The 20,704-nt window shown below is 40.1% G+C and overlaps 3 protein-coding genes across 4 annotated transcripts; all 3 read left to right on the plus strand.

Annotated features, from left to right (window-relative positions):
- The first annotated feature begins 3,858 nt into the window (after positions 1-3,858).
- LOC146677203 (cyclic nucleotide-gated cation channel-like) lies at positions 3,859-8,407 on the plus strand. The gene is made up of 10 exons (XM_085381421.1): positions 3,859-3,947; positions 4,250-4,360; positions 4,694-4,885; positions 4,968-5,078; positions 5,250-5,356; positions 5,514-6,001; positions 6,093-6,371; positions 6,470-6,568; positions 7,453-7,830; positions 7,953-8,407. Exons 1-10 carry the CDS (start codon positions 3,859-3,861, stop codon positions 8,136-8,138), a joined length of 2,040 nt encoding a protein of 679 aa, XP_085237547.1. The 3' UTR covers positions 8,139-8,407.
- A 3,135-nt stretch (positions 8,408-11,542) lies between these two features.
- Positions 11,543-12,937, plus strand: LOC146677204 (calnexin-like). Of its 2 annotated transcripts, none has more exons than XM_085381431.1 (4): positions 11,543-11,614; positions 12,102-12,221; positions 12,316-12,415; positions 12,855-12,937. In XM_085381431.1, exons 1-4 carry the CDS (start codon positions 11,543-11,545, stop codon positions 12,935-12,937), a joined length of 375 nt encoding a protein of 124 aa, XP_085237557.1. The 2 variants fall into 2 exon arrangements, with proteins under 2 accessions (XP_085237557.1, XP_085237566.1); XM_085381440.1 differs by having other exon boundaries at positions 12,870-12,937.
- A 2,161-nt stretch (positions 12,938-15,098) lies between these two features.
- On the plus strand, positions 15,099-20,421 carry fgl1 (fibrinogen-like 1). Its single transcript, XM_085381454.1, has 7 exons — positions 15,099-15,299; positions 16,224-16,389; positions 16,524-16,683; positions 16,760-16,848; positions 18,493-18,581; positions 19,109-19,296; positions 19,408-20,421. The coding sequence occupies exons 1-7, from the start codon at positions 15,243-15,245 to the stop codon at positions 19,643-19,645; spliced, it is 987 nt and encodes a 328-aa protein (XP_085237580.1). The 5' UTR covers positions 15,099-15,242; the 3' UTR covers positions 19,646-20,421.
- The last annotated feature ends 283 nt before the right edge of the window (positions 20,422-20,704 follow it).

The raw sequence follows: 20,704 nt of genomic DNA on the forward strand, positions 1-20,704 counted from the left end.
CTTTCTCACTCACTATGTGTTAACAGACCTCTCTGCATTGAATCATATCTGTTATTAACCTCTGTCTCTCTTCCACAGCATGTCTTTATCCTGTCTTCCTTCTCTCACCCCAACCAATCACAGTAGATGGCCCCGCCCCTCCCTGAGCCTGGTTCTGCTGGAGGTTTCTTCCTGGTAAAAGGGAGTTTTTCCTTCCCACTGTCGCCAAAGTGCTTGCTCATAGGGGGTCATATGATTGTTGGGTTTTTCTCTGTATCTATTATTGTACGATCTACTGTACAATATAAAGCACCTTGAGGCGACTGTTGTTGTGATTTGGCGCTGTATGGTAAATGGCCTGTATTTGTATAGTGCTTTACACGTCCAGTCATCCACCCATTCACACACTATATAAATAAAATTGAATTGAATTATACATACCAGTCATTTCTTTTATGTATGTGTGTGCTGCTTAAGTATTACATCAAAGAATTGGCTTTAACTTCAGCCAGTCTGCTCAGCAAACAGCAGCAGGTTAATCCAAATCTTCTACTGGGTGGGGGGGTGGACTCATGCTTGAGAAACTTTGAGATGATCTGAGCTCTGTGACGTTGATCGTTATCTGAAGATGCATACACTGTGGTTATAAAGGGATGGACATGGTCAGCAACAGTACTCGGGTAGGCTGTGCGATTTATGCTCAATACTCCCAAAGTGTGCCAAGAAAGCATCAGCCCACACCGTTACACCACCACTACCTGCCAGAAGCACTGATAGAAGGCAGCATGAAGTTGCAGCAAATAAGCAGACTCATCAGAGCAGGCAACCCTTTTCCAATCTACTGTTGTCCAGTTTTGGTGAGCATGTGTGAAATGTGGCATCAATGTACAGTACTGTTTTTACCTGGCAGGAGCGGCAGCTGGTGTGTATTGTGCTGCTGTCGCCCATCTGCTTACATTGTTGCCCATTCAGAGGTGCTCTTCTGCATGGCTTGGTTGTTTTTGAGTTACTGTTGCCCTCCTGTCAGCTTGAAGCAGACTGGCCGTCTCCTCTGACTGCTGGGATCCACAAGTTATTTTTGCCAGAAGAACTGCTGCACACTGCATATTTCCTCTTCTCTCTGTAAACACTAGAGAGGGTTGTGTGGGAAAATCCCAGCAGATCACAGACCAGCCTGTGTGATACCATCAACCACGCCACATTTAAAGTTGTTTAAATCACTTTTCTTCCTCATTCTGATGCTCAAACCGAACTTCAGTGTGTTTCCTGTACAATCATGCCAAAAATTCATTGGGTTGCTGCCCTGGGATTGGCTGATTAGATTCACATTAGCCAATAGTTGAGCAGTTGGTCCTAAGAAAGTGGCCATTTTACTTATGTTTATATTTAGGACTCAAGGACTAAAGAAGTTTATTGTCATTTCATATGGTGTTACCCAGCCTGAAACAAAATGCTGTTTCTCACCAGCCTCTACAGTGCAATAAGCAATACAGTTTAAAAGAATAAGTTTAAAAAAGAGCAGTAAAAAAAGGCATAAATAGCATAAGATCTAAGTTCTAAAACAAACTCCAGTCACATGTCACATTCGTTTGGGTAGATAGCAGCAGTCCTTTCACAGAAGTCCTTTCACAGATTTAATATAATGATTACAAATGATTTCCATAAACTTTGCAGAAACTATCAGGACGCAGTTACGGCTGGCTTGTAAGGCTGGAACACAACAACCATTTACTCTCTAATGAAGGTCATAGTCATCAATCCATTCATCCATTCTGCTTATCCTTATCAGGATCACGGGGAGGCTCCTGAAGCTCATATATTACCCAATATTGAAAGCACAAAACCAAAAAGGAACAGCAACCTAACACAAAGGCCAGATTGCTGCTTTACGAGGGACCGTAAAGGAGCAGAAAGAGCCGAGGCAGAAGCCACTATACTACATCTATCATCAGGGGGCGGGTCCTAGGCCTCAAAAACACGAATCACAGCCAAATGTATGCACAGACAAGCAAACAATAGCAGTGCTAGCGATCCATAACCTTGTTTTAACTAATTTTACATACAGCCTGCTTTGATCTTAAGTGGGCCGGACCAGTGAAAATCTTTCTGTCAGTGTGAAGACTTTTAGCTAAACACTTAATCCCTGAGATGTCTTAATATTGTTATTGTACATGTACAACAATTAGTAAATGCTTTTTAAAATAGAATAAAATTGTAGGTTATTATGTGGCAGGTAGTGGAAAAACTGTAACTTTTTCCATTGAATTGTTTATCTATCTATTTGGTGTAGTGTGAAAGTCTTTGTCAACAGGAAATCTGTCAAATTTATGAAAAAACAGTTTAAAGTTCAAAATCCATGCACTCCTTCACATTTTCCAAAGCCTTCGAGCTGCCCAGGTTGGAATTCTTCGCTGAGCTGATTCTGGTCCCCGGGCCTTATGTTTGATGCCCCTGAGAGTGTTAAATACAAGTTCAGAGTTATCTGAAGCAAAAAGGAGCTAAGCTGTGATTTACAGACAAAGCATTATGTTAAAATGTGTTAAGACACTGATGGGAACCGACATTATATTTGATTTGCTATTTTGCTAAAATGACAGGCAGAATCCATCAAGGGTTTAAGTGATGTTTTCAGTGGAGGCAGCGTGCACAGTAGCATGACCTAACATGGGTGGAATGCAGGTAGCATTAACTTTATTGAATATACAGCAAGGTGACTATCTCCAGGCTTAAAATGAGCAGGAGTTGTTTTTGTGAAACAAAGGCTTAAATATTTGCAGCTGTCCTGCAATATAAGAGGGAAAACTGGGATAGGTCAGTTGAGCTTCTGACAGGTTGTTAATGTGTCTGCAGTGCGGTGTATTTGTCATCACTGCAGCAGTGGAGCTGCTATCATGATTGAGAGGCAGCTGCTTCACTTTCTAAATGTGTGCTGGTAATAACTGAGCCAATTACACGTGACACTCGATCCCAGAAATGACTTTTACCCTGTAAGGCACTCGTGTTTTCTGTCATTTTGAACAGACATGTCAACATCCCGTCACAACCAATCAAAACACATGGTGAAAACACGTTTTTGGATAGATGGGTATATTTTTGTGTTGTTTTGTAATCCATCTGAACAGAGCTGAAATAGTGCAGGTGCACTCACAAAAATCTCTCTCAGTAATCAGCAGAATACACACACACATGCACAAAGACACATTTCCAGATCAGAGGCCACTTCAAACGAGATTCTTGAATTCAGATGAGCATGCTGGTGAAAAGAAACACACACATATATGCACGTACACACACAATTTGCAATTTAAACGATGCTTTTTTCCCCCCGAGTACCACGTGATTGTTCCTTTTATCGGTTACATTTGTTCACTCCATCCACCGTGTTATGTGTGTATTGCACTCGAGTCTGTTCATCGTGTCTTATAGCCTGTAAAAGACGTTGAGTTTTGTTTTGTGTTTTTTGAAAGAAATAATACTTTGGCGAGATGCACAGGATCTGAGCTGATGGACTGACCACCTGAACGCTGGAGCATCAGAACAGTTACCAGGTTTGCTGAATGGATCACTTTTGCATTTCTGTCTCTCCCTCTTATGATCTGTTGTCATAACTACTGTACAGCTTGTTGCTATGTCATCTGGTTTCTGTGGTGATGCTCGACAAAGGATGACCTCGTACTAGATGACCTTCCATATAAGTGCGATATGTGGGTGTGAGTGTGCACGCGTGAGTGTGTGTTCTGACACATATTCTGACGGTGCTTGGGATCTTGGGTTGGGTACAGTCGACCTGGCTCCATGTGTGTGTTTTGTTGTGTTGTGTTCTTTTCGCAGTGAACAAAATGAAAATGACTTGAGTGTTGCTGTGTTTGCGTCTGTAGGATGACGGGTCTGGTTCAGGATTCTCACAGGCTGTCTGTGAAAACATGGACAGAGGAGGAGAGTGACCGAGCTGAGAGCACACTTAGCAGGTACACACACACACACACACACACACACACACACACACACACACACACACACACACACACACACACACACACACACACACACACACACACACACACACAGGTACAGGTATTGTTACAGTTTAGTTGATGCTTAAATCCGTATTCTTTCTCATGGCCAGCAGGGGGCGACAACCGTGATAGCAAAATTAGTCCAAGTGGACAGAAGGATAATCACTAGTTTCAAGTTGTTGAAAGCTCTACACACTGTTTGCTGAGTTACATGGTTTGTGTGTTATGTGTTTTGTATGTGCATGAATACACAGAGGACAGTCAATATGTGACGACACTTCTTCAGAGCTACAGCAAATGGCAGCCATTGACAGGAGAGATGCTGGTTCCCAGAATTCCTTTCGGGCCCGAGGGGCTCTGTCCAGGTATGATAGCTGATTTTCAGATGATAATGGAGTAAAACAGTACAAGAGTGAATGTTTTAGCTGGATACAACCACAATAACAAAACAACAATACAACCTTGGTCAGAGGGCCCGGTGGCGCCAGTGTCCGGCAGCCTCGCCTCTGTCAGTGCGCCCCAGGGCAGCTGTGGCTACAATGTAGCTTGCCATCACCAGTGTGTAAATCTGTGTGTGAATGGGTGAATGACTGAATGTAGTGTGAAGCGCTTTGGGGTCCTTAGGGACTAGAAAGGCGCTATACAAATGCAGGCCATTTACCATTTTACCATAACATTTTCTGCCTGTTTGTCTTCAGGATAGTCAGTATGGTGATGACCCTGAGAGAATGGGCGCAGAAGAGTTTGGCTGAGGAGACGGAGCGACCGGATTCTTTCCTGGAGCGGTTCAGAGGCCCTGCTAACATGGACATACAGGCGCCGCCCAGCAGGTTCAGCCACAGCCGTACCGGCTCAGATGCAGATCACGAAATCAGACGCTCCAGACGCACGTGAGGAAACTACAGCTAACATGCAAACAGTGTGAAACTTCAGTTGATGCTTACTGTCTGTGTTTTGGGTTCTCTCTGTCAGGAGAAAAAAGTGTAATATTGTGGTTTTATCTCCATCTGATGACGCGTACTATTACTGGCTGATGGTGATTGGTGCTGCAGCCTTTTACAACTGGACCCTGCTAGTTGTCAGGTAGGGAGCTGACATTGACATAGCTTCCGCTAATACAAACGGTCAAACTCCCTCTCAGAAGCAGATTCCTGTTTGTGTTATTACTCTTACTAACACGTCTCTGGGGCAATGACATGTGTCTGGAATAGCAGATTGATATCATTTTTGTCACTTTGCTGTTTGTTTCTTTAGGGCTTGTTTCGATGAACTCCAGATGAGAAATGTGCTCATCTGGCAAGTGCTGGACTACACCTGTGATGGAGTCTATATCCTGGATATTGCTGTTCGGCTTCACACAGGTACTCTGATAAGTTTCCATCATGAAACAGACAAGAAACTACTGAACATGAAATATTATGACACTGACCTCTTTTTTGTTCCTGATGGAATCTTAATTCAGGTTTCTAAAAATCCCAGAAGTGGGACATTGTATTTACATTTATTATGTACATCAAGGTTTCTTGGATCAAGGCTTGATGATCAAAGATGTGCGCCGTCTGAGAGAAACCTACATTCGAACGTTACAGTGTCAGTTTGACATCTGCTCCATTCTTCCAACTGACCTCTTGTACCTGATTGTTGGAATCGGCTACACTCCGCTTCTTCGATTCAACAGACTGCTGCGCCTGCCCCGTCTCTTTGAGTTCTTTGAGCGTACAGAAACACGAACGGGTTACCCCAATGCTTTCCGCATCTGTAAACTGATTCTGTACATCCTGGTCATAATCCATTGGAATGCCTGCGGATACTACAGCTTCTCCAAAATCCTGGGACTGGGCTCTGACTCATGGGTTTATCCCAATGCGTCTGACCCTGAGTTCGGCACCTTGTCACGAAGTTATATATACTGCCTATACTGGTCGACCATGACGCTGACCACTATAGGAGAAACTCCTCCACCCGTTAGAGATGAAGAATATCTGTTCCTGATATTTGACTTTCTGGTAGGTTTATAGCTTACTCAAACCCTATACAAAAGGTGTATACTAGTTTTTCCAGTCTGCTAAAACAATTACTACTGGTATTTCTCTCCAGGTTGGTGTTCTGATATTTGCCTCCATTGTGGGTAATGTTGGATCCATGATTTCTAATATGAATGCAACAAGAGCAACCTTTCAAACACGTGTAGATGGACTCAAACACTACATGCACTTCAGACATGTCAGCAAGGTGCTGGAGCAGCGTGTCATCCGCTGGTTTGACTACCTTTGGACCAATCAGAAGACAATTGATGAACAAGAAGTCCTCAAGAGTCTGCCTAATAAACTGAGAGCTGAGATAGCTATCAATGTTCACCTGGACACACTTAAGAAGGTAAAGACCCATATCTTACCCTTTTACCTCACTTGGCAAAACTAGTCAAACGATCTGAAGTTCCTAAATGTTGCTTTTGTGTCTGTTTTTGGACCTAGGTGCGTATCTTCCAGGACTGTGAGGCAGGCCTCCTTGTAGAATTGGTGTTAAAACTCCGACCGCAAGTTTTCAGTCCTGGAGACTACATCTGTAGAAAGGTATCACGTTTACTGGTTTACCTAACTGTATATATGCAATAGATAGAAGGGCTGTACAACGTCACTGTCCAACAATTCTGCTAAAATTTACAAAGCACACACACAAAAATAAATTCATTAAATCTTTCTTCGACTTTCTTACGCCTTCTCCTAAACTGTTTGGTGACTGGACCTCTGAGGCAGATGAGACTTCCCTCAAATTCCTTGAGGCTCTGGATGTGGTGGGGCTGTCCTGGTTGACATGCCTTTGAAAGTTCGCGTGCCTTTGGATAAAAGAAATGGGGGCTGGTTTCCCTTCAACTTCACTTGGATCCCAGCCTCCCTAGCAAGGTCTATGCCAGGGTGCTGGAGAGGGAAGCCCACTTTTTAGTCAAACCTCAAATCCAGAAGCAACAATGTGGTTTTCTTTCTGGTTGTTAAATCCTGGACGAGTTCTTTTCCCTCATAGATATTTGAGGGTGCATCGGAGTTTGCCTAGCCAGTCTAGATGCGTTTGTGGTCTTGGAGAAGGCATTCAACCATGAACCAGTGTCCTGAGGAGGATGTTTGGAAGAAAGGGGGATAGGACCTGTTGTTACAAGCTATTGGATCAAACACAGAATTTGCTTGTGCATGCATGAATCCAGGGCTGTACATGCATGTGCATTCTTGTACAAGCAAAGCATTACAACACTTGTAAAAAAAACAACACCCCCCCCCGAAAAAAAAGCTCCATATCATTGCCAATAGCCAGAAACTTCATAGGCACATGTACTTCTTGGTAGCTGAAGCTAGTAACATACCTAGCAATACCCGGTTATCAAGATAGTTGTCATAATTCTCTTTATACAGTGTTGCTGTTAAAAATGCTAATGTATATTTTTTGTCTGTCTTTTTTATCCAAGGGAGATGTGGGTAAAGAGATGTACATAATTAAAGAGGGCCGCCTGGCAGTGGTTGGGGAGGATGGCGTCACACAGTTAGCTGTTCTGACCGCAGGAAGTTGCTTTGGTGAAATCAGCATCCTAAACATCAGTGGCAGCAAGATGGGGAATAGACGCACGGCTAATATTAGGAGCCTTGGATATTCTGACCTGTTCTGCCTTTCCAAACAAGACCTGATGGATGCGCTACAGGAGTTTCCCCATGCCAGGGCACAGCTGGAGCAGAGGGGGCGGGACATCCTGATGAAGGAGGGACTTCTGGAGGAACTGAATGTGTCTGCAGGGGAGGAGTTGGAGACGAAGGTGGAGAGGCTAGAAACCAGTCTTGATCGGTTGCAGGTCAGTACTGTTATGCTGAATATTGTAGCTGGTGGTCTTGTTTCTCATAACACAGTTTCTTGCATTATGGCTCTTTGTTTTTGAAAAATTAGAATGACTAATAACATTGATGTTACTTTCAGACGTGTTTGGCCCGTCTGCAGAGTGAATTCAACTCATCCCAGCTTCGACTGAAACAGCGAATAACGGCCCTGGAAAGCAACATCCCCACAGCAGCAACTGGCAGCGGCTTCCTGTCAGATGCTGACGGCAATGAGAGTATTTCTGGTGGTGACAGTGTGCGAAGTGAAATTACCTTCCGATTTTAAATAATGTCTTAAATTAGTTTTCCTGAAATATTTAGCATAATTTCTTCTTAGAAGTTTCTTTTAGTTTGAAGCTTTCTTAATACCACTGAACAGTTGCTCACACCTTTATGATTAAATATATAGATAAAATTGCCAGTATACAGTAGAGTAATGCAATAAATAAACAATGCTTGAGAGAGAGAGAACCTAAAGACGAAAAATACAGCTGACTTATGTCCTAATTATGTCTTAATCTACTATTTGGCATGCATTAAAGGTACAGTATGTAAAATCTCACCACTACACGTCAGCAGATTGCGATGTGAGAATGTAATCAAATTGTTTATCAGAGGGAAAGTGGGATTTTTAGGACACTTAAGCCTCACATTAGCTGGTATAATGTTAGCTTATGTTTTGTTGTTGTTGCATTTTTTAGTGGCTTTTTGTTAGCTGTCTGAAAACAGCAGGTTTGCATGCCTAACCTGCTGACACTAGCTAACTGTGACAGTAATGAAAATGTTTAAGCCCTAAATTCATTTAAGGACATGAGGCTTGAGGCGAGGAGGAAGAAAATGAGGTGCAAATGAGGAAGGAGAGTGGGCAAGGGTGTAGGAGGTGAATGGAGGCATAATGAGAATGAGAACAATTTTGCCACTGATTTCTAGCCACATACATAAAAAGACGATTACAGCGATGTCCACTTTGGCCACTGTATTTAAGATTTGTGTGACAAAAAGGCAGCTTCCACAAAGCCACTTTGTATTTTTCATGGATTAATTATGAGTTTATGAGAATGGACCAGTTTGTTGGTAGACTTAATTCAGCTATAAGTACAATAGTAGTTTTATGTTAAATAACTTTAAAAAAAAATACTTACTATACCATCAAATCATCTTAAACGTAATCACATAAGTGTGAAGGTTTTTCTGGTCATGTGGTTGGTTTGGTTTGTCTTTGTTAGTATGCCTGTTAGCAGGATTTTTCCCATGGAGCTTTTATCAGAGGTGGGCCTTGCTCCAACTTAGAAATGATTAACTTAATCATCTGAAAAAATCCTCTTGTTCTCAAGAAATAATAATACATTTGGATCAGATATCCTGGGGATTCAGTTCATGGTGTGGAGGGACTTTCAGACTGGGTCCCTCTTATCTACATTATGCTATCATACAGTGTGCATTTTTAGTTTATGAGGACTCCTGCTGTTCAAAGTGTTCCACTGATCACATTTTCTGTCACAGCCCATTTCCTTTCATTTCATTTCATCCGCTCTAATTAAAGAGATTAATACAGAGCATGTCTTTCATCCTTCTGTCTAAGTGATCACAGATAAAACAGCATGAGTCATTTTATTATTTTCAGTGTTTTTAGCATGCAGTTTAGTCTATTTCTCAGAAACTCTGAAAAAGTATGAACAATTTTGTTATTAAACGGTATATTTTTAACACAAATACTGAACATTTATTAACAATAAATTACATCATTTGAATGCATTCTTTTATACTGTGTGTGTGTGTGTGTGTGTGTGTGTGTGTGTGTGTGTGTGTGTGTGTGTGTGTGTGTGCGTGCAAGTTAATAACGGTGTCATACCCATTATAACATGGTAACTGTATAACTGCGGTCATGTCAGCAACTGATTTTAGAGCAAAGTCCAACACTACATAGCTGTGAGATTTCAGGAAGTGAAACGGGGAAAAATCACTGTTGAAAAGCAGGTAAAAAAAACCTATTTAAAAACAATTTATTTGCCTCGTTGTTCTTTTATTTTCGCCCTTCACTGTTAATCTTTATCTCTCTTGTCGCTGCGTTTCTCTCTCACTTGCATTTGACTTCATCTTCTTGTTTTCCTCTGCTTTAGTTGCACTTTTTTCTTCCTGCCTCTGATCATTGTAGTCACAGAACAAATAAATAACGAATGATTATGATTGAAATCACATTTTTTCTTCCTTCAGAATCTTTGAACGTGGTCTTAACCAAGTATGCTTAGGTCATGCATGTGTATACAGTAACACCTGTAGACAGTATGAGTATTGCTGAAAATGTGTTAATACTTAGTGTTTCTGACTCATGTCAAAAACTGTTTAGTTCAGTACAATTCACAGTTTTCTGTTGTGTTTTATTATTTATTAAGATTAAAAGACTGAAACACCCCATATTCAGATGATTTCTTACGGGACTAAAATTAAAGTCTTCCTCAATGAACACATTCATCCAAGGGTGATTAGGGATGAAGGACCAGAGCATCTCCAAAACTGTGACTCTTGTGGGGTGTTCATGGTCTGCAGTGGTCAGTATCTACCAAAACTGGGCCAAACAAGGAAAGACTGTGACCCAGTGACAGGATCATGCAAAGGCTGGCCCATGTGGTCCAATCCAACAGACGAGTTGCTGTAGCTCAAATTGCCAAAAATCGTGATCCTGGTTCTGGTATAAAGGTGTCAGAATGCACAGAGCGTCGTAGAGTATAGGGCTGCATAGCTGCAGACCAGTCAGGGCGCCCATGCTGACCCCGTCCACTGCTGAAAGCACCAACAATGAACATGAGAGCATCAGAACTGGACCATGGAGCATTGGAAGAAGGTGACCTGGTCTTCATTTGGATGGTTGGATTTGTTTGCAGCACTTACCTGAAGAAGGCAATCCAGCGTAGGCAGTGTGATGCTTTGGGCAATGTTCGGATGGGAAACTTTGGGTCCTGCCATCCATGTGGATGTTACTTTGACACGTACCATCTACACGCTTTCATGGAAACAGTACGCCCTCATGGCTGTGGCCACTATCACAAAGCAAAAATGGTTGAGGAATGGTTTGAGGAGCACTGTGCATTGACTTGGGCTCCATCTTCCCCAGTTTTAATCCAGTTTAATCATCTGTGGGATGTGCTGGTCAAACAAGAACAATTCATGGAGGCCCCACTTTGTATAACTTACAAGACTTCAAGGATCTGTTGCTTACATCTTGGTGCCAGATACCACAGCACACCTTCAATGGTCCATACCTCAACCATTTAGGCCTGTTGTGGTAGCATAAGGGGAACCAACAGAAAATTAGACAGGTAGTCAAACTGTTACATCAGAATATTTAAAAGAAGGTGGGTGGGTGTGGGACAGCTCTGTGAACATACTGGGGACTATGCCAATTATAGAGAATCATCTAGAATCATCTATACTTGAAGATGCCATTGTTGCCAAAAGTTGTTTTTAACTATAAGGTCTGTACTATATATAACAAATGGAATATTTTAATCTTTATTATGAACAAACTGATAAAGGACTACAAAATCTATTTGGCTATGATTGTTGTGGATAGATTGATCAGAGAAAATGAACTGAATTATTTTAAAAGGTTTGGAGCATATAAAAAAAGAGTCTAAAGACATTCAGATCTCATTGCATGCGTGTGTGTACACCTGTACTTGTATTTTAGGGATGGACACCAGCTTTCTGGTGCTGTGCATGATGCTGGCAGCAGATGTGACACCAGCTTCTGCTACAGCAAATGTAAGAGTTTTACTGCATTTATTCTTTTTTTGTATTCACTAAAGATTGTATACAGATTGTATACAGTGTAATATTGTGAAAAAAATGTTTTTTTACTATTATACTTTTTCTTTTCTTATCTTTAAGGCATGCCTAAAAAAAACATATAGAAATCTGCCACTATAGATGCGGGTTGATATAACAGACTAATAGTTTTGCTCTGCAGTCCATGCACCTAGATTACTTACACACCACCTAGTGGTCAGATGTAGAAATGCATGGCATAGAAATGAGTCAGTCATGTTTCCTGCTGATTTTATGACCCCGAATAATGGTCTTGGTCACATTTTTTTTTAAATCCAGTACTTTTGTTTGTTGCTTGCCTTCTTCTAATTTTTTGGCATTTTACATTCATGTGATCATTTTACAAGCTGTTTTGATCTTTTATCCATCATTATATGCAGTTACTTTATTTATCTAATGACATATTTGTTTATGTGCGCTCTAGCCAAGCATCATAGAGACCCTCATTCTGGCCACTTTCCAGCGTCCCTGGCTCTGGGGTCTCTATGTCTTTGTTGTTGGACTCCCCATCGTTCTCTTCATAAGCTTCATGTGGCCAGACAAGGTACATTATACTTAAGAGTAGTTTGGTCTTCCAGAGAAATACGACAGCTCCAAAAAAACCTAAATCTTTAACTGTGTGGTGTGCTTGCTTACAGAGGTTTGGTCCCCCTGATCAACCATATTACTATAAGAAGAGTGATGAGGATCAATCAGATGACCTTGAGCTCTCACCACCAAGGAAATCGATAGAAAAAGGTAATTTATTATTATTATTATTATTATTATTATTATTATTATTACATGAATGCAACAGAAGTAGTCTATTTCTACAACATGAAATTTAAGATATGTAATGAAGAAATAAGTAAAGCGTTATCTGAGCTCTTAGGCAAAGATCTTGTGACATTAATTACACAGTGTTTGGAAATAGCTAGCTTATATTTTCTTAAAATTAATTCAACAGCCCTTTAAGTTCCTTTGCATCATATTAATTGGGCAAAATTATATATATATATAATTATATACAATTTCCTATTTGTTTTTTATTGGAACCAGACAGTGATTATCTAATTTAGCTAGTTTATAACAATTTTTTGTTTTTTTGACAAAGTCTAAGTAGGATTGTTACTAAACCTGCGGCCGGCCATGGAAACTGTTGATGAAACTTTTTGTCTGTTTCTGTATGTGTATCTAGATTCATGCACCAGAGCAAGAACCTCAGAACAGGAAACCCAACAAACTCACAAGAACCTGCTGAGAAGAAAGGCTAAGGAATGAATGGCATCCCCTTACTTAGGCAAACTAAAAAAATGAATATAACCAATGTATTTGTATTTAGTTGCACATATATGGGTCCTATCATCACCCCACAAAACTGCTCAGGAATTATACAGAGGAACACGAAAGCTAACCTGACACCCCCTCCCACCAACTCACTACATCTGCAGGATATGCTGCAACAAGCTTGATTCACAGAGGCCGAAACCCACAGTTAACTGGACATAACATATGCCGTGTGTTGGGAAATGACACATTACTGCAGTAACTAAGTACTTCTATATATCAGTTCCTCTTGCCTGCTGTGTACATAACTGGTTCCACCAAAAAGTATACCTGTTTTTGAAGCTATGAACTTGAGTCATAAAAACTAATAAAAATTTAAGATCACACCAGAGGATTTTTTTTTAATGTTCATCTTCTACAGTCTTTGCTTGATTCCTGTTTTGGCTGTTACAATTGAACTGTACACTGGCATTAGAGGAAATAATTGCGTTCTTGCTAGAAAATAAGTGAGAATAAATGTCAGTCTGTCCATTAGCCAGTTTAGCTTAGCACAAAGGCTAACTTCTCTATCCAAATGCTGCAACATTTTCTAAGAAACATATTTAAGATTACTACCTGTTATGAAGTTTACTTTTACTTGTGAGTAAAAAATGAGAACATCTGTTTGTCACAACAGCTGTACAGATTCTCAGTTGATATCGTGCACACATTGCTTGAGAGTTGCTTGTGATACAGCCACCAGTAATGAGGGAAAAATCTATTCTCCAGTTAGAAGCTGAGTGTTTCTTTGCTGTGACTAGGTGAAATCAGATGCAAGAGTGTGCTACATCCAAGGCCTGTTTATGATTGCCTTGGCCACTAGCTGATTGCTGTGGTTGCCTGTAGTTTGCATGGAAGATACAAACTCTTCTGCAAACACTTGCTAACGACTATTTGAGTAGAAACATTATAGGATGAACTGGAAATGGTGAACATTCACCCTCAAAGTAAAAGTTGCACTTCATTGCTACAGCAACATATTTCAAAAAGTGTAATGTTTTCATTGAAGGCTAATGTTCTCCTCTTCTGGTTTTGTGTTTTATTACCACCTGGAGTGTAGTTGGACAGTTTTTACAGATGAGCTGGTGTGTTCTGTGTAAAGTACAGGCAACCGCGGCAATCTGCAAGCAACCAAAGCAAAAGAGATGGTTTTTTTGCCAACTGGTCAGGCAATACACATTTTTCTGTAGCAACCAGTGGTTGCCAAGCAGTCAGTGACCAGTCTCTAGGACTGCGTGACTGGGCTTTACCAGTCAACTTTCACAGCGACTACCAGCAACTTCAAGCAATCACTTGCTATTCTGTGATTGTTTCCCATCCCTGTGTGACTGGTGATTTATTTAGTTGATCCTACATTTTCAAAAATAGTGGACAAATTAACATCACATGGTTAGTTGTCACATGACCACTCATGCTAAACTAAGCTAACCTGCTACTCCAACTATATATTTAGCATACAGATGTGAGAGCGGTGGCAAGTACCTTGTTTAACTTTACTGAAGAAAAAGGCATATTTACACAATGTATGCCTGCTGTGACAGCCAACACTACTATATACTATTACATCCTCCTACAGCATCACTGTCTAAAGCTGTCATTGTTTGGTTATTAAAGCTTTCAACCAACAGAAAACTTGCCTCTTCTTCCCTTGAAATGAAATCACTAAAAGCCAATTAATACAGTCGAGTCTCTTTGTAATCCTTTGAGACAAAATATCTTCTGCTCTTCCTGCTCCTGTTAGAGTTGACCTTCAGTGGCATTTAGCTGCTGGCAACATCTATTTAAAATGGCACAACACTCACTCATCAACAAAATGACTACTTGACTCTTTAATGACACTGACAAAGAATGCAATACAGATCAGTGATAAGTGGTGGATGGATCTGCAGACTATCATCAAATGCACATTTTTGAAAAGGAATAACTTCAAATAACCTTCTGCTAAAATTGTTTGAAAAAAGTCTGTTCTCTTATTTTATGGTGTTTTCCTGAAACCGTGGCTGGATTTTGGGAAGCGGACATCTGTTCTGGATATTTGCTGCATATTTCTTCACTGTAGAGAATCAGGTATTTGGTCAAGTTCTTCTTGTTCTTCTTGGCCACAAACGTGGTTTTGTTCCAGCTGAGGGGAAGATCCAAATAGCAGCATTTGCTCAGGGGCAAAAATCAAAGAGATAAAACCAAACTGGAAAAAGCGAAATACTTATTCATTTGCGACTTCTTGCCACTTAGGGTGTTGTGATATCCAAACACGAAGAGGATGAGAGGCTCTCTGTTGCTGCTGCTCATACTGACAGCTTATATCCAGTCTCTGTGTGTAAGTATGTGGATCTGACACGTTTCTTTTTACATAATTTACCAGGTAGGCTGATCATTTGAATTTAATTTTAAGTTGTATTTACTTCATTTTTTCCTAAACCACAGCAAATGTCAAATGAAGTTCTTCTGCCTAATATATGATGTTAGCTGTGTGTCGTATTGACCAATTAACAATGCAATCTACCATTTAAGCATATTTTGACAAATGATGAAATCAACTTAGCCACGTAACTCTAATTATGTCTTTTTTAACCTATTTTAAATTGCAGGACATATACAAACTCAGAACAGTTCATATTTAAATATTTATGAAGATTCATTGTAGGATCAGATTAAAGTTGTACCACTCAGGAGGCAGAGCCTCAGGTTACCTACCAAGTGGAAATTTGATAGCTTGATCACTGGCTCTTCTGGTCTGCACAGGCAAGATACTTAACCCCGAACTGCCCGAGTATGTGTCAATGGTAGGCAAAGTGTTTAGGCAGGCAATAAAGAGTGGAAGACTGCTGTATAAGTACCAGGCTATATTTCCCCAAATGATTCAGTTTGAATTGTACAGCCTGATCTTGAATTTAACATAAGAATAAAAGTAAGTATTAAACAATGGCACTTTATGTGGCGTATCAGATTTCAAAATTATAGTTATTCAGCTTGTCAAAACTGCAAATGCACATAAACATTAACTGGATATGAAGCTTGGAGCAGAGGGTTAAATGTTGATTTGACTGGAAGCTGATGCTTATTTTTTTTAAAGAAAAGTTTTAGTGATGTGTTACAGGGTTAGATTCAGTTTTGTTGTATAATCTGTTTCACTCTGTATATCAGCATAACATTGGATACCTATCATATGTTATGTGTAGAGGAGGGAATGAGAATGAATGATGATTCTTACAATTACAGCAGTACAATTATGTGTGTGTAGGCGTCAGACAGTTGCCGTGAGGAGGCGGCTCGTCTGCGGGAGCGGGAGAATCTTCTGAAGGGCCAACTTCAGAAGCAAGAGCTTCTTCTGCACAGATTACAGCTCCTGAACCAGCCTCGTAACAACAAAGTCAGAGGTGACCAGAGCCAGGACAGACAGTATGCAGGTCAGGGCAACACCTTCAGGACTAGACTAAAAATATCTTCTTTGAAAATCTCCTGCCGCAGAATCACAAACCAGATAATGTTTTAAATACAAAATATGTGTCTACATATTTAAATTTGAGGGTGTATGCATCAGATTGCTCCCAGGTCTTCAGCGCTGGCCACAAATCCAGTGGTTTATACAGAATCAAAGCCAATGACAGCCCTTCTCCAGTCCAAGTGTACTGTGATATGAGCGACGGAGGTGGTTGGACCATCATTCAGAGACGGACCAGCGGAGCTCGGACATTTAACAGGTGTGTCTTACATCTAACAGCAAGGGTAAAAAAATTTAATTATTTACATTTTAAAAAATTTCTATTTGCCTACAAGGTCATGGGAAGAGTACAAGAATGGTTTTGGGGAAATGGATGCAGAATTTTGGCTCGGAAATGACAACCTGCATTACATCACCGAACAAGGTATTAGCAATGTACTATATTATTCTTATTGTTTAAAGGAGCAGTAACTGATAGCATATATTATCAAGTGGAACACAATAATGGCAGAACATTGCTCTCTGCTCTTGTTCACTACGCAATGACTTGTGGGTAAAAGTCAGTGTCCTCTGGCGTCAGTGGAGTTGTTACAGGTTTTGGACATGTTTTGATGCAACAACGATAGTGTTTTGGCCCTCACCATATTGTTATTATTAGTATTATGTTTTTATTTTATTTTATTTTTTTGAAGCCAGAAGCTATCAGCTAATGTTAGCAAGCTTGGTTAGCATGATGAATTCATAAACTCTAAAACTGAAATAGTGCAACACACAAACACAAATATCTGCTAATTAGTGCTAAGTAAGCAACATTAACAAAATACTAGAATTTCACTCACCAAAACTGATGCACAGACTTCCTGTTGCAATATGCAAAAATGTAACAAACACAGTTGGGTGGTTCAGGTCAGTGAATACTATCCGATTGTTCAGTGATGACGTGACGAATCCTACTTCCGGGCCTAAAGTAGTCTGCGTTTAATATGGCTTTTGTGTTGTTAACATGTTTAATGTTATGTATTTTCTTCTATTTAATCTCAAAAAGCTCCTAAAACATTCAGTGATCACTGTTGACCTCCCTCGGCTTTTATTACCGCTAATCATTTATTTAAGATCAGTTTTTAAAACCTTAGGATGTAACTACAGCCCAGGTAATGCAGCAGTATATGAATGCCTAACCTCGTATTGTGGATGGATTATCTCAGTTGTTCTCCTGGCTGAAGTTTGGTCCTTTTACAGCATCCTGCCATGCGATTACATTCGTTCCTGACCACCGAGAACACTCACGTTAACTTTTATCGAGTGGAAAAAAAGTTAGCTTGTTTATATTGTGCTAACATAGCTGTGTAGCTAGCAGTCACGTAGCACATCATTATATACCAGCTAGCCCAACTTCAGTAACCCTACAAACGTCACTGCTGTTTAGTTTTCTGTCTTCATTTATGCTGGAAGTGATAACAGAGCTGTACGTTTTAATTTGTTTCCAAAACTCCGCAGTCAGGACATGCTATATTATATTTAGATAGAAGCTAGCGAGCTAACTCCCTGCTAACTTTTAACTCCGTTAAATGTCATAAATTCAGTTTTCATGGATGCCTGGATATTAAACTGAATTGTTACACCTGGTAGAGCAGAACGCTGATCATTTTATTAAAGATGAAAGACTTTAGACAGTTTTTCAACTCTCAGTAATGCTATAGTGATCATTTGATATATGGACCTGCAGCGGAGTTTAGACCCAGACACGGCTAGTGACGTCAGACTGAACAACCGGATTAGAGGAGATGAGGTGCTAGCTACAGCTACATCTGACCGTCACAGTTTAGTAACACTAAATTCCCATAAACCAAATACAGCCTGTTGAGATGTGATTGGTCAATACTTGGACTACAAACATAAACCAGAAAGCTTTGAGTACAAAAACATTGAATGCATAAAATCACATGGTGCACAAAATAAGTTATTACTGCTTAAAAAACTGCTACAGATCCTTATTGTGTTTGCAGGGGTCAAGATTTTAAATTGGTTTAAAATTGTCATTTTTGTTATGTTCATGTGTTTGTTCCAGGGAATTATACTCTGAGAATCAACTTGGAAGATTTCGATGGTAACCAGCGCTACGCTGAGTACAAGAACTTCAGAGTCACGGATGAAAAGGTAACGATGCTAGGCGACCGCTAAACTAATAGATAGTAGACTTGACAGTCATTTAATGTGTTTGATTGTTGCTGGGGAAAATAATCTTGAATCTCATGCATGTCTCTGATATATCTTATATCTGGTTTTCTTCTCTCTATGAGATTGTACCATTTTTAAAGGATCGATGCTAATTGAAAGATACTGAACAGAAATATGAAGCTACAGTCAGCTGCTGGTTAGCTTATCATAGCATAAAGACTAAAATTTGGGAATTGTAACATAAGAGGGTTAAGTTTTCTCATTCTGAGTCGGTCTAATTGAATTTTATCCATCCATCAATTGAAGTCCCACTCCCCCAAAACAAGTTCAAGTTCTTCCTGGTGGGTCCCCAGATATTCGAAGACCAGATGAAATTTATGTAATCTCTCCAGTAGGTTCTGGATCTTCCCCAGGGTTTCCCATCAGTTGGGTAACTTGTATCATACTTCAGCTGTTATTTTAAACTTATAGCAGCTGACAATCTCTTATTGTATCCTTCTTTTTAGGATCACTATCGCCTTAGCTTTGGAGTCTATGTAGGTACAGCTGGAGATGCTCTTTCTGGAACCTATCAGGTTGGGGTTTCAGACTGGGCCAGCCACCAAGGCATTAAATTTAGCACCTATGACCAGGACAACGATAACTACAAGGGAAACTGTGCCGAAGAAGACAAAGGAGGCTGGTGGTTCAACAAGTATGGGGTTTGCCCATTCATCAAAAGATTTGCAAAGATGGAAAAGTATTTATCAGTCATCCATTATCATAAAAAATAACAAAAGGATATTTGTTTTTTCACACTCCTCAGGTGTCACTCAGCCCATCTCAATGGCAGATACTATCCCAGTGGGTACTACAACTCTGTAACAGATGATGGTGTAGTTTGGTACACTTGGAGAGGATGGTGGTACTCTCTGAAAACCAGCATCATGAAGCTGAGACCCACTGCCTTCGAAATTTATCCCATTGATGACCCCAATGTGGTTCATCGCAGCCCCGATTCACAGGCCGAAGAAGATCTCAAATCAATTGTGGGTAGAAACTAATTAGAAAACAGTACTTTTACAGTAATACTGTAAACATTTTTTCCTGTGTTATTGGACTATATCTTAATGGTAAATGGCAAGTAGAGAAGTAAAAAGTGGATTAACTCGAATTCATTATTTTTCCTATACCGGTATTGGGAATATAAAAATAAACAACCCTTCTTAGCTTATCTTAGTAGGAGATGCTTATGAAATGCTGTTTTATAGCTCCATGTTACAAGAGGAAGTAGAATGCACACACAGCTGTCTGTTTTGGTGGAGAAAAGGGGAATCTGATGTCAGTGTGTGTGCCAGACACAGGCGCAAACATTGAAGTGAAAGGAGCCATTATCATGTCACTGAAAATAGTTGTAAGAGGAGTTGATATTGTCATAGATAGACAACATAGCACTGAAGCCAATGCTATTTCTTTGGCACACACAAACAGTCTGCCCCAGTGCAGCTGTGGCTACAACTGTAGCTGCCTCCACCAGTGTGTGAATGTGAGAGTGAATGAATAGTGGAATTGTACAGCGCTTTGAGGGCCCCGAAAAGCGCTATATAAATGCAATCCATTATTATTATTATTATTATTATAAATAGAGGCTTAAAAATACTATGCATGGACTGTTATCCACTTACAGGCTGCGGACACACCGTCAACTCCATATTCCTCTTATTTGAATTATAACCATGATTCCAGAACATGCAAGTCCTCCCTGTTATTTCATAATGCTGAATTAACTAGTTGTGTTGTTCTAATGCTGTTGTATTTGTTTCTATTCTTTTATTAAAAACGTTAAATATCAAATTTCTTGTGACACCTTTATTTGAATTCTGACATTTTGTGAGCACATTTTGCTACTCCACATGCCAAATCACTATCACTCAAAGGTGGAATTTAACCTTATCCACAACTTTTTGCACTCTTTATTCTGTACCGTTTATGGCTTACTAAAATAAAATAATAAAATAATAGACTCCCACATGACTTTGTACAGGACTGCTTGCCTACATATTGTGACGAGTAAATGTATGAATCGATGTATGTTAATGTTTAATTTTTCGTCTAGGTCAGGT

This window comes from Rhamphochromis longiceps, linkage group LG2 (genome assembly GCF_057381845.1).
Source record: "Rhamphochromis longiceps isolate RC_006_pf linkage group LG2, R_longiceps_female_GT1.1, whole genome shotgun sequence".
Lineage (NCBI taxonomy): Eukaryota > Metazoa > Chordata > Actinopteri > Cichliformes > Cichlidae > Rhamphochromis > Rhamphochromis longiceps.

Excerpts from the sequence above, each read along its gene's own strand:
- LOC146677203 (XM_085381421.1), top strand. The coding sequence starts at position 3,859 with ATGACGGGTCTGGTTCAGGATTCTCACAGGCTGTCTGTGAAAACATGG. Across the intron at positions 5,079-5,249 it reads TGGACCCTGCTAGTTGTCAG|GGCTTGTTTCGATGAACTCC; the intron begins GTAGGGAGCTGA and ends TTGTTTCTTTAG. Across the intron at positions 6,002-6,092 it reads TCCTGATATTTGACTTTCTG|GTTGGTGTTCTGATATTTGC; the intron begins GTAGGTTTATAG and ends ATTTCTCTCCAG.
- LOC146677204 (XM_085381431.1), top strand. The coding sequence starts at position 11,543 with ATGGACACCAGCTTTCTGGTGCTGTGCATGATGCTGGCAGCAGATGTG. Across the intron at positions 12,222-12,315 it reads GCTTCATGTGGCCAGACAAG|AGGTTTGGTCCCCCTGATCA; the intron begins GTACATTATACT and ends GCTTGCTTACAG. Across the intron at positions 12,416-12,854 it reads AAGGAAATCGATAGAAAAAG|ATTCATGCACCAGAGCAAGA; the intron begins GTAATTTATTAT and ends ATGTGTATCTAG.
- fgl1 (XM_085381454.1), top strand. The coding sequence starts at position 15,243 with ATGAGAGGCTCTCTGTTGCTGCTGCTCATACTGACAGCTTATATCCAG. Across the intron at positions 15,300-16,223 it reads CTTATATCCAGTCTCTGTGT|GCGTCAGACAGTTGCCGTGA; the intron begins GTAAGTATGTGG and ends ATGTGTGTGTAG. Across the intron at positions 18,582-19,108 it reads TCAGAGTCACGGATGAAAAG|GATCACTATCGCCTTAGCTT; the intron begins GTAACGATGCTA and ends CCTTCTTTTTAG.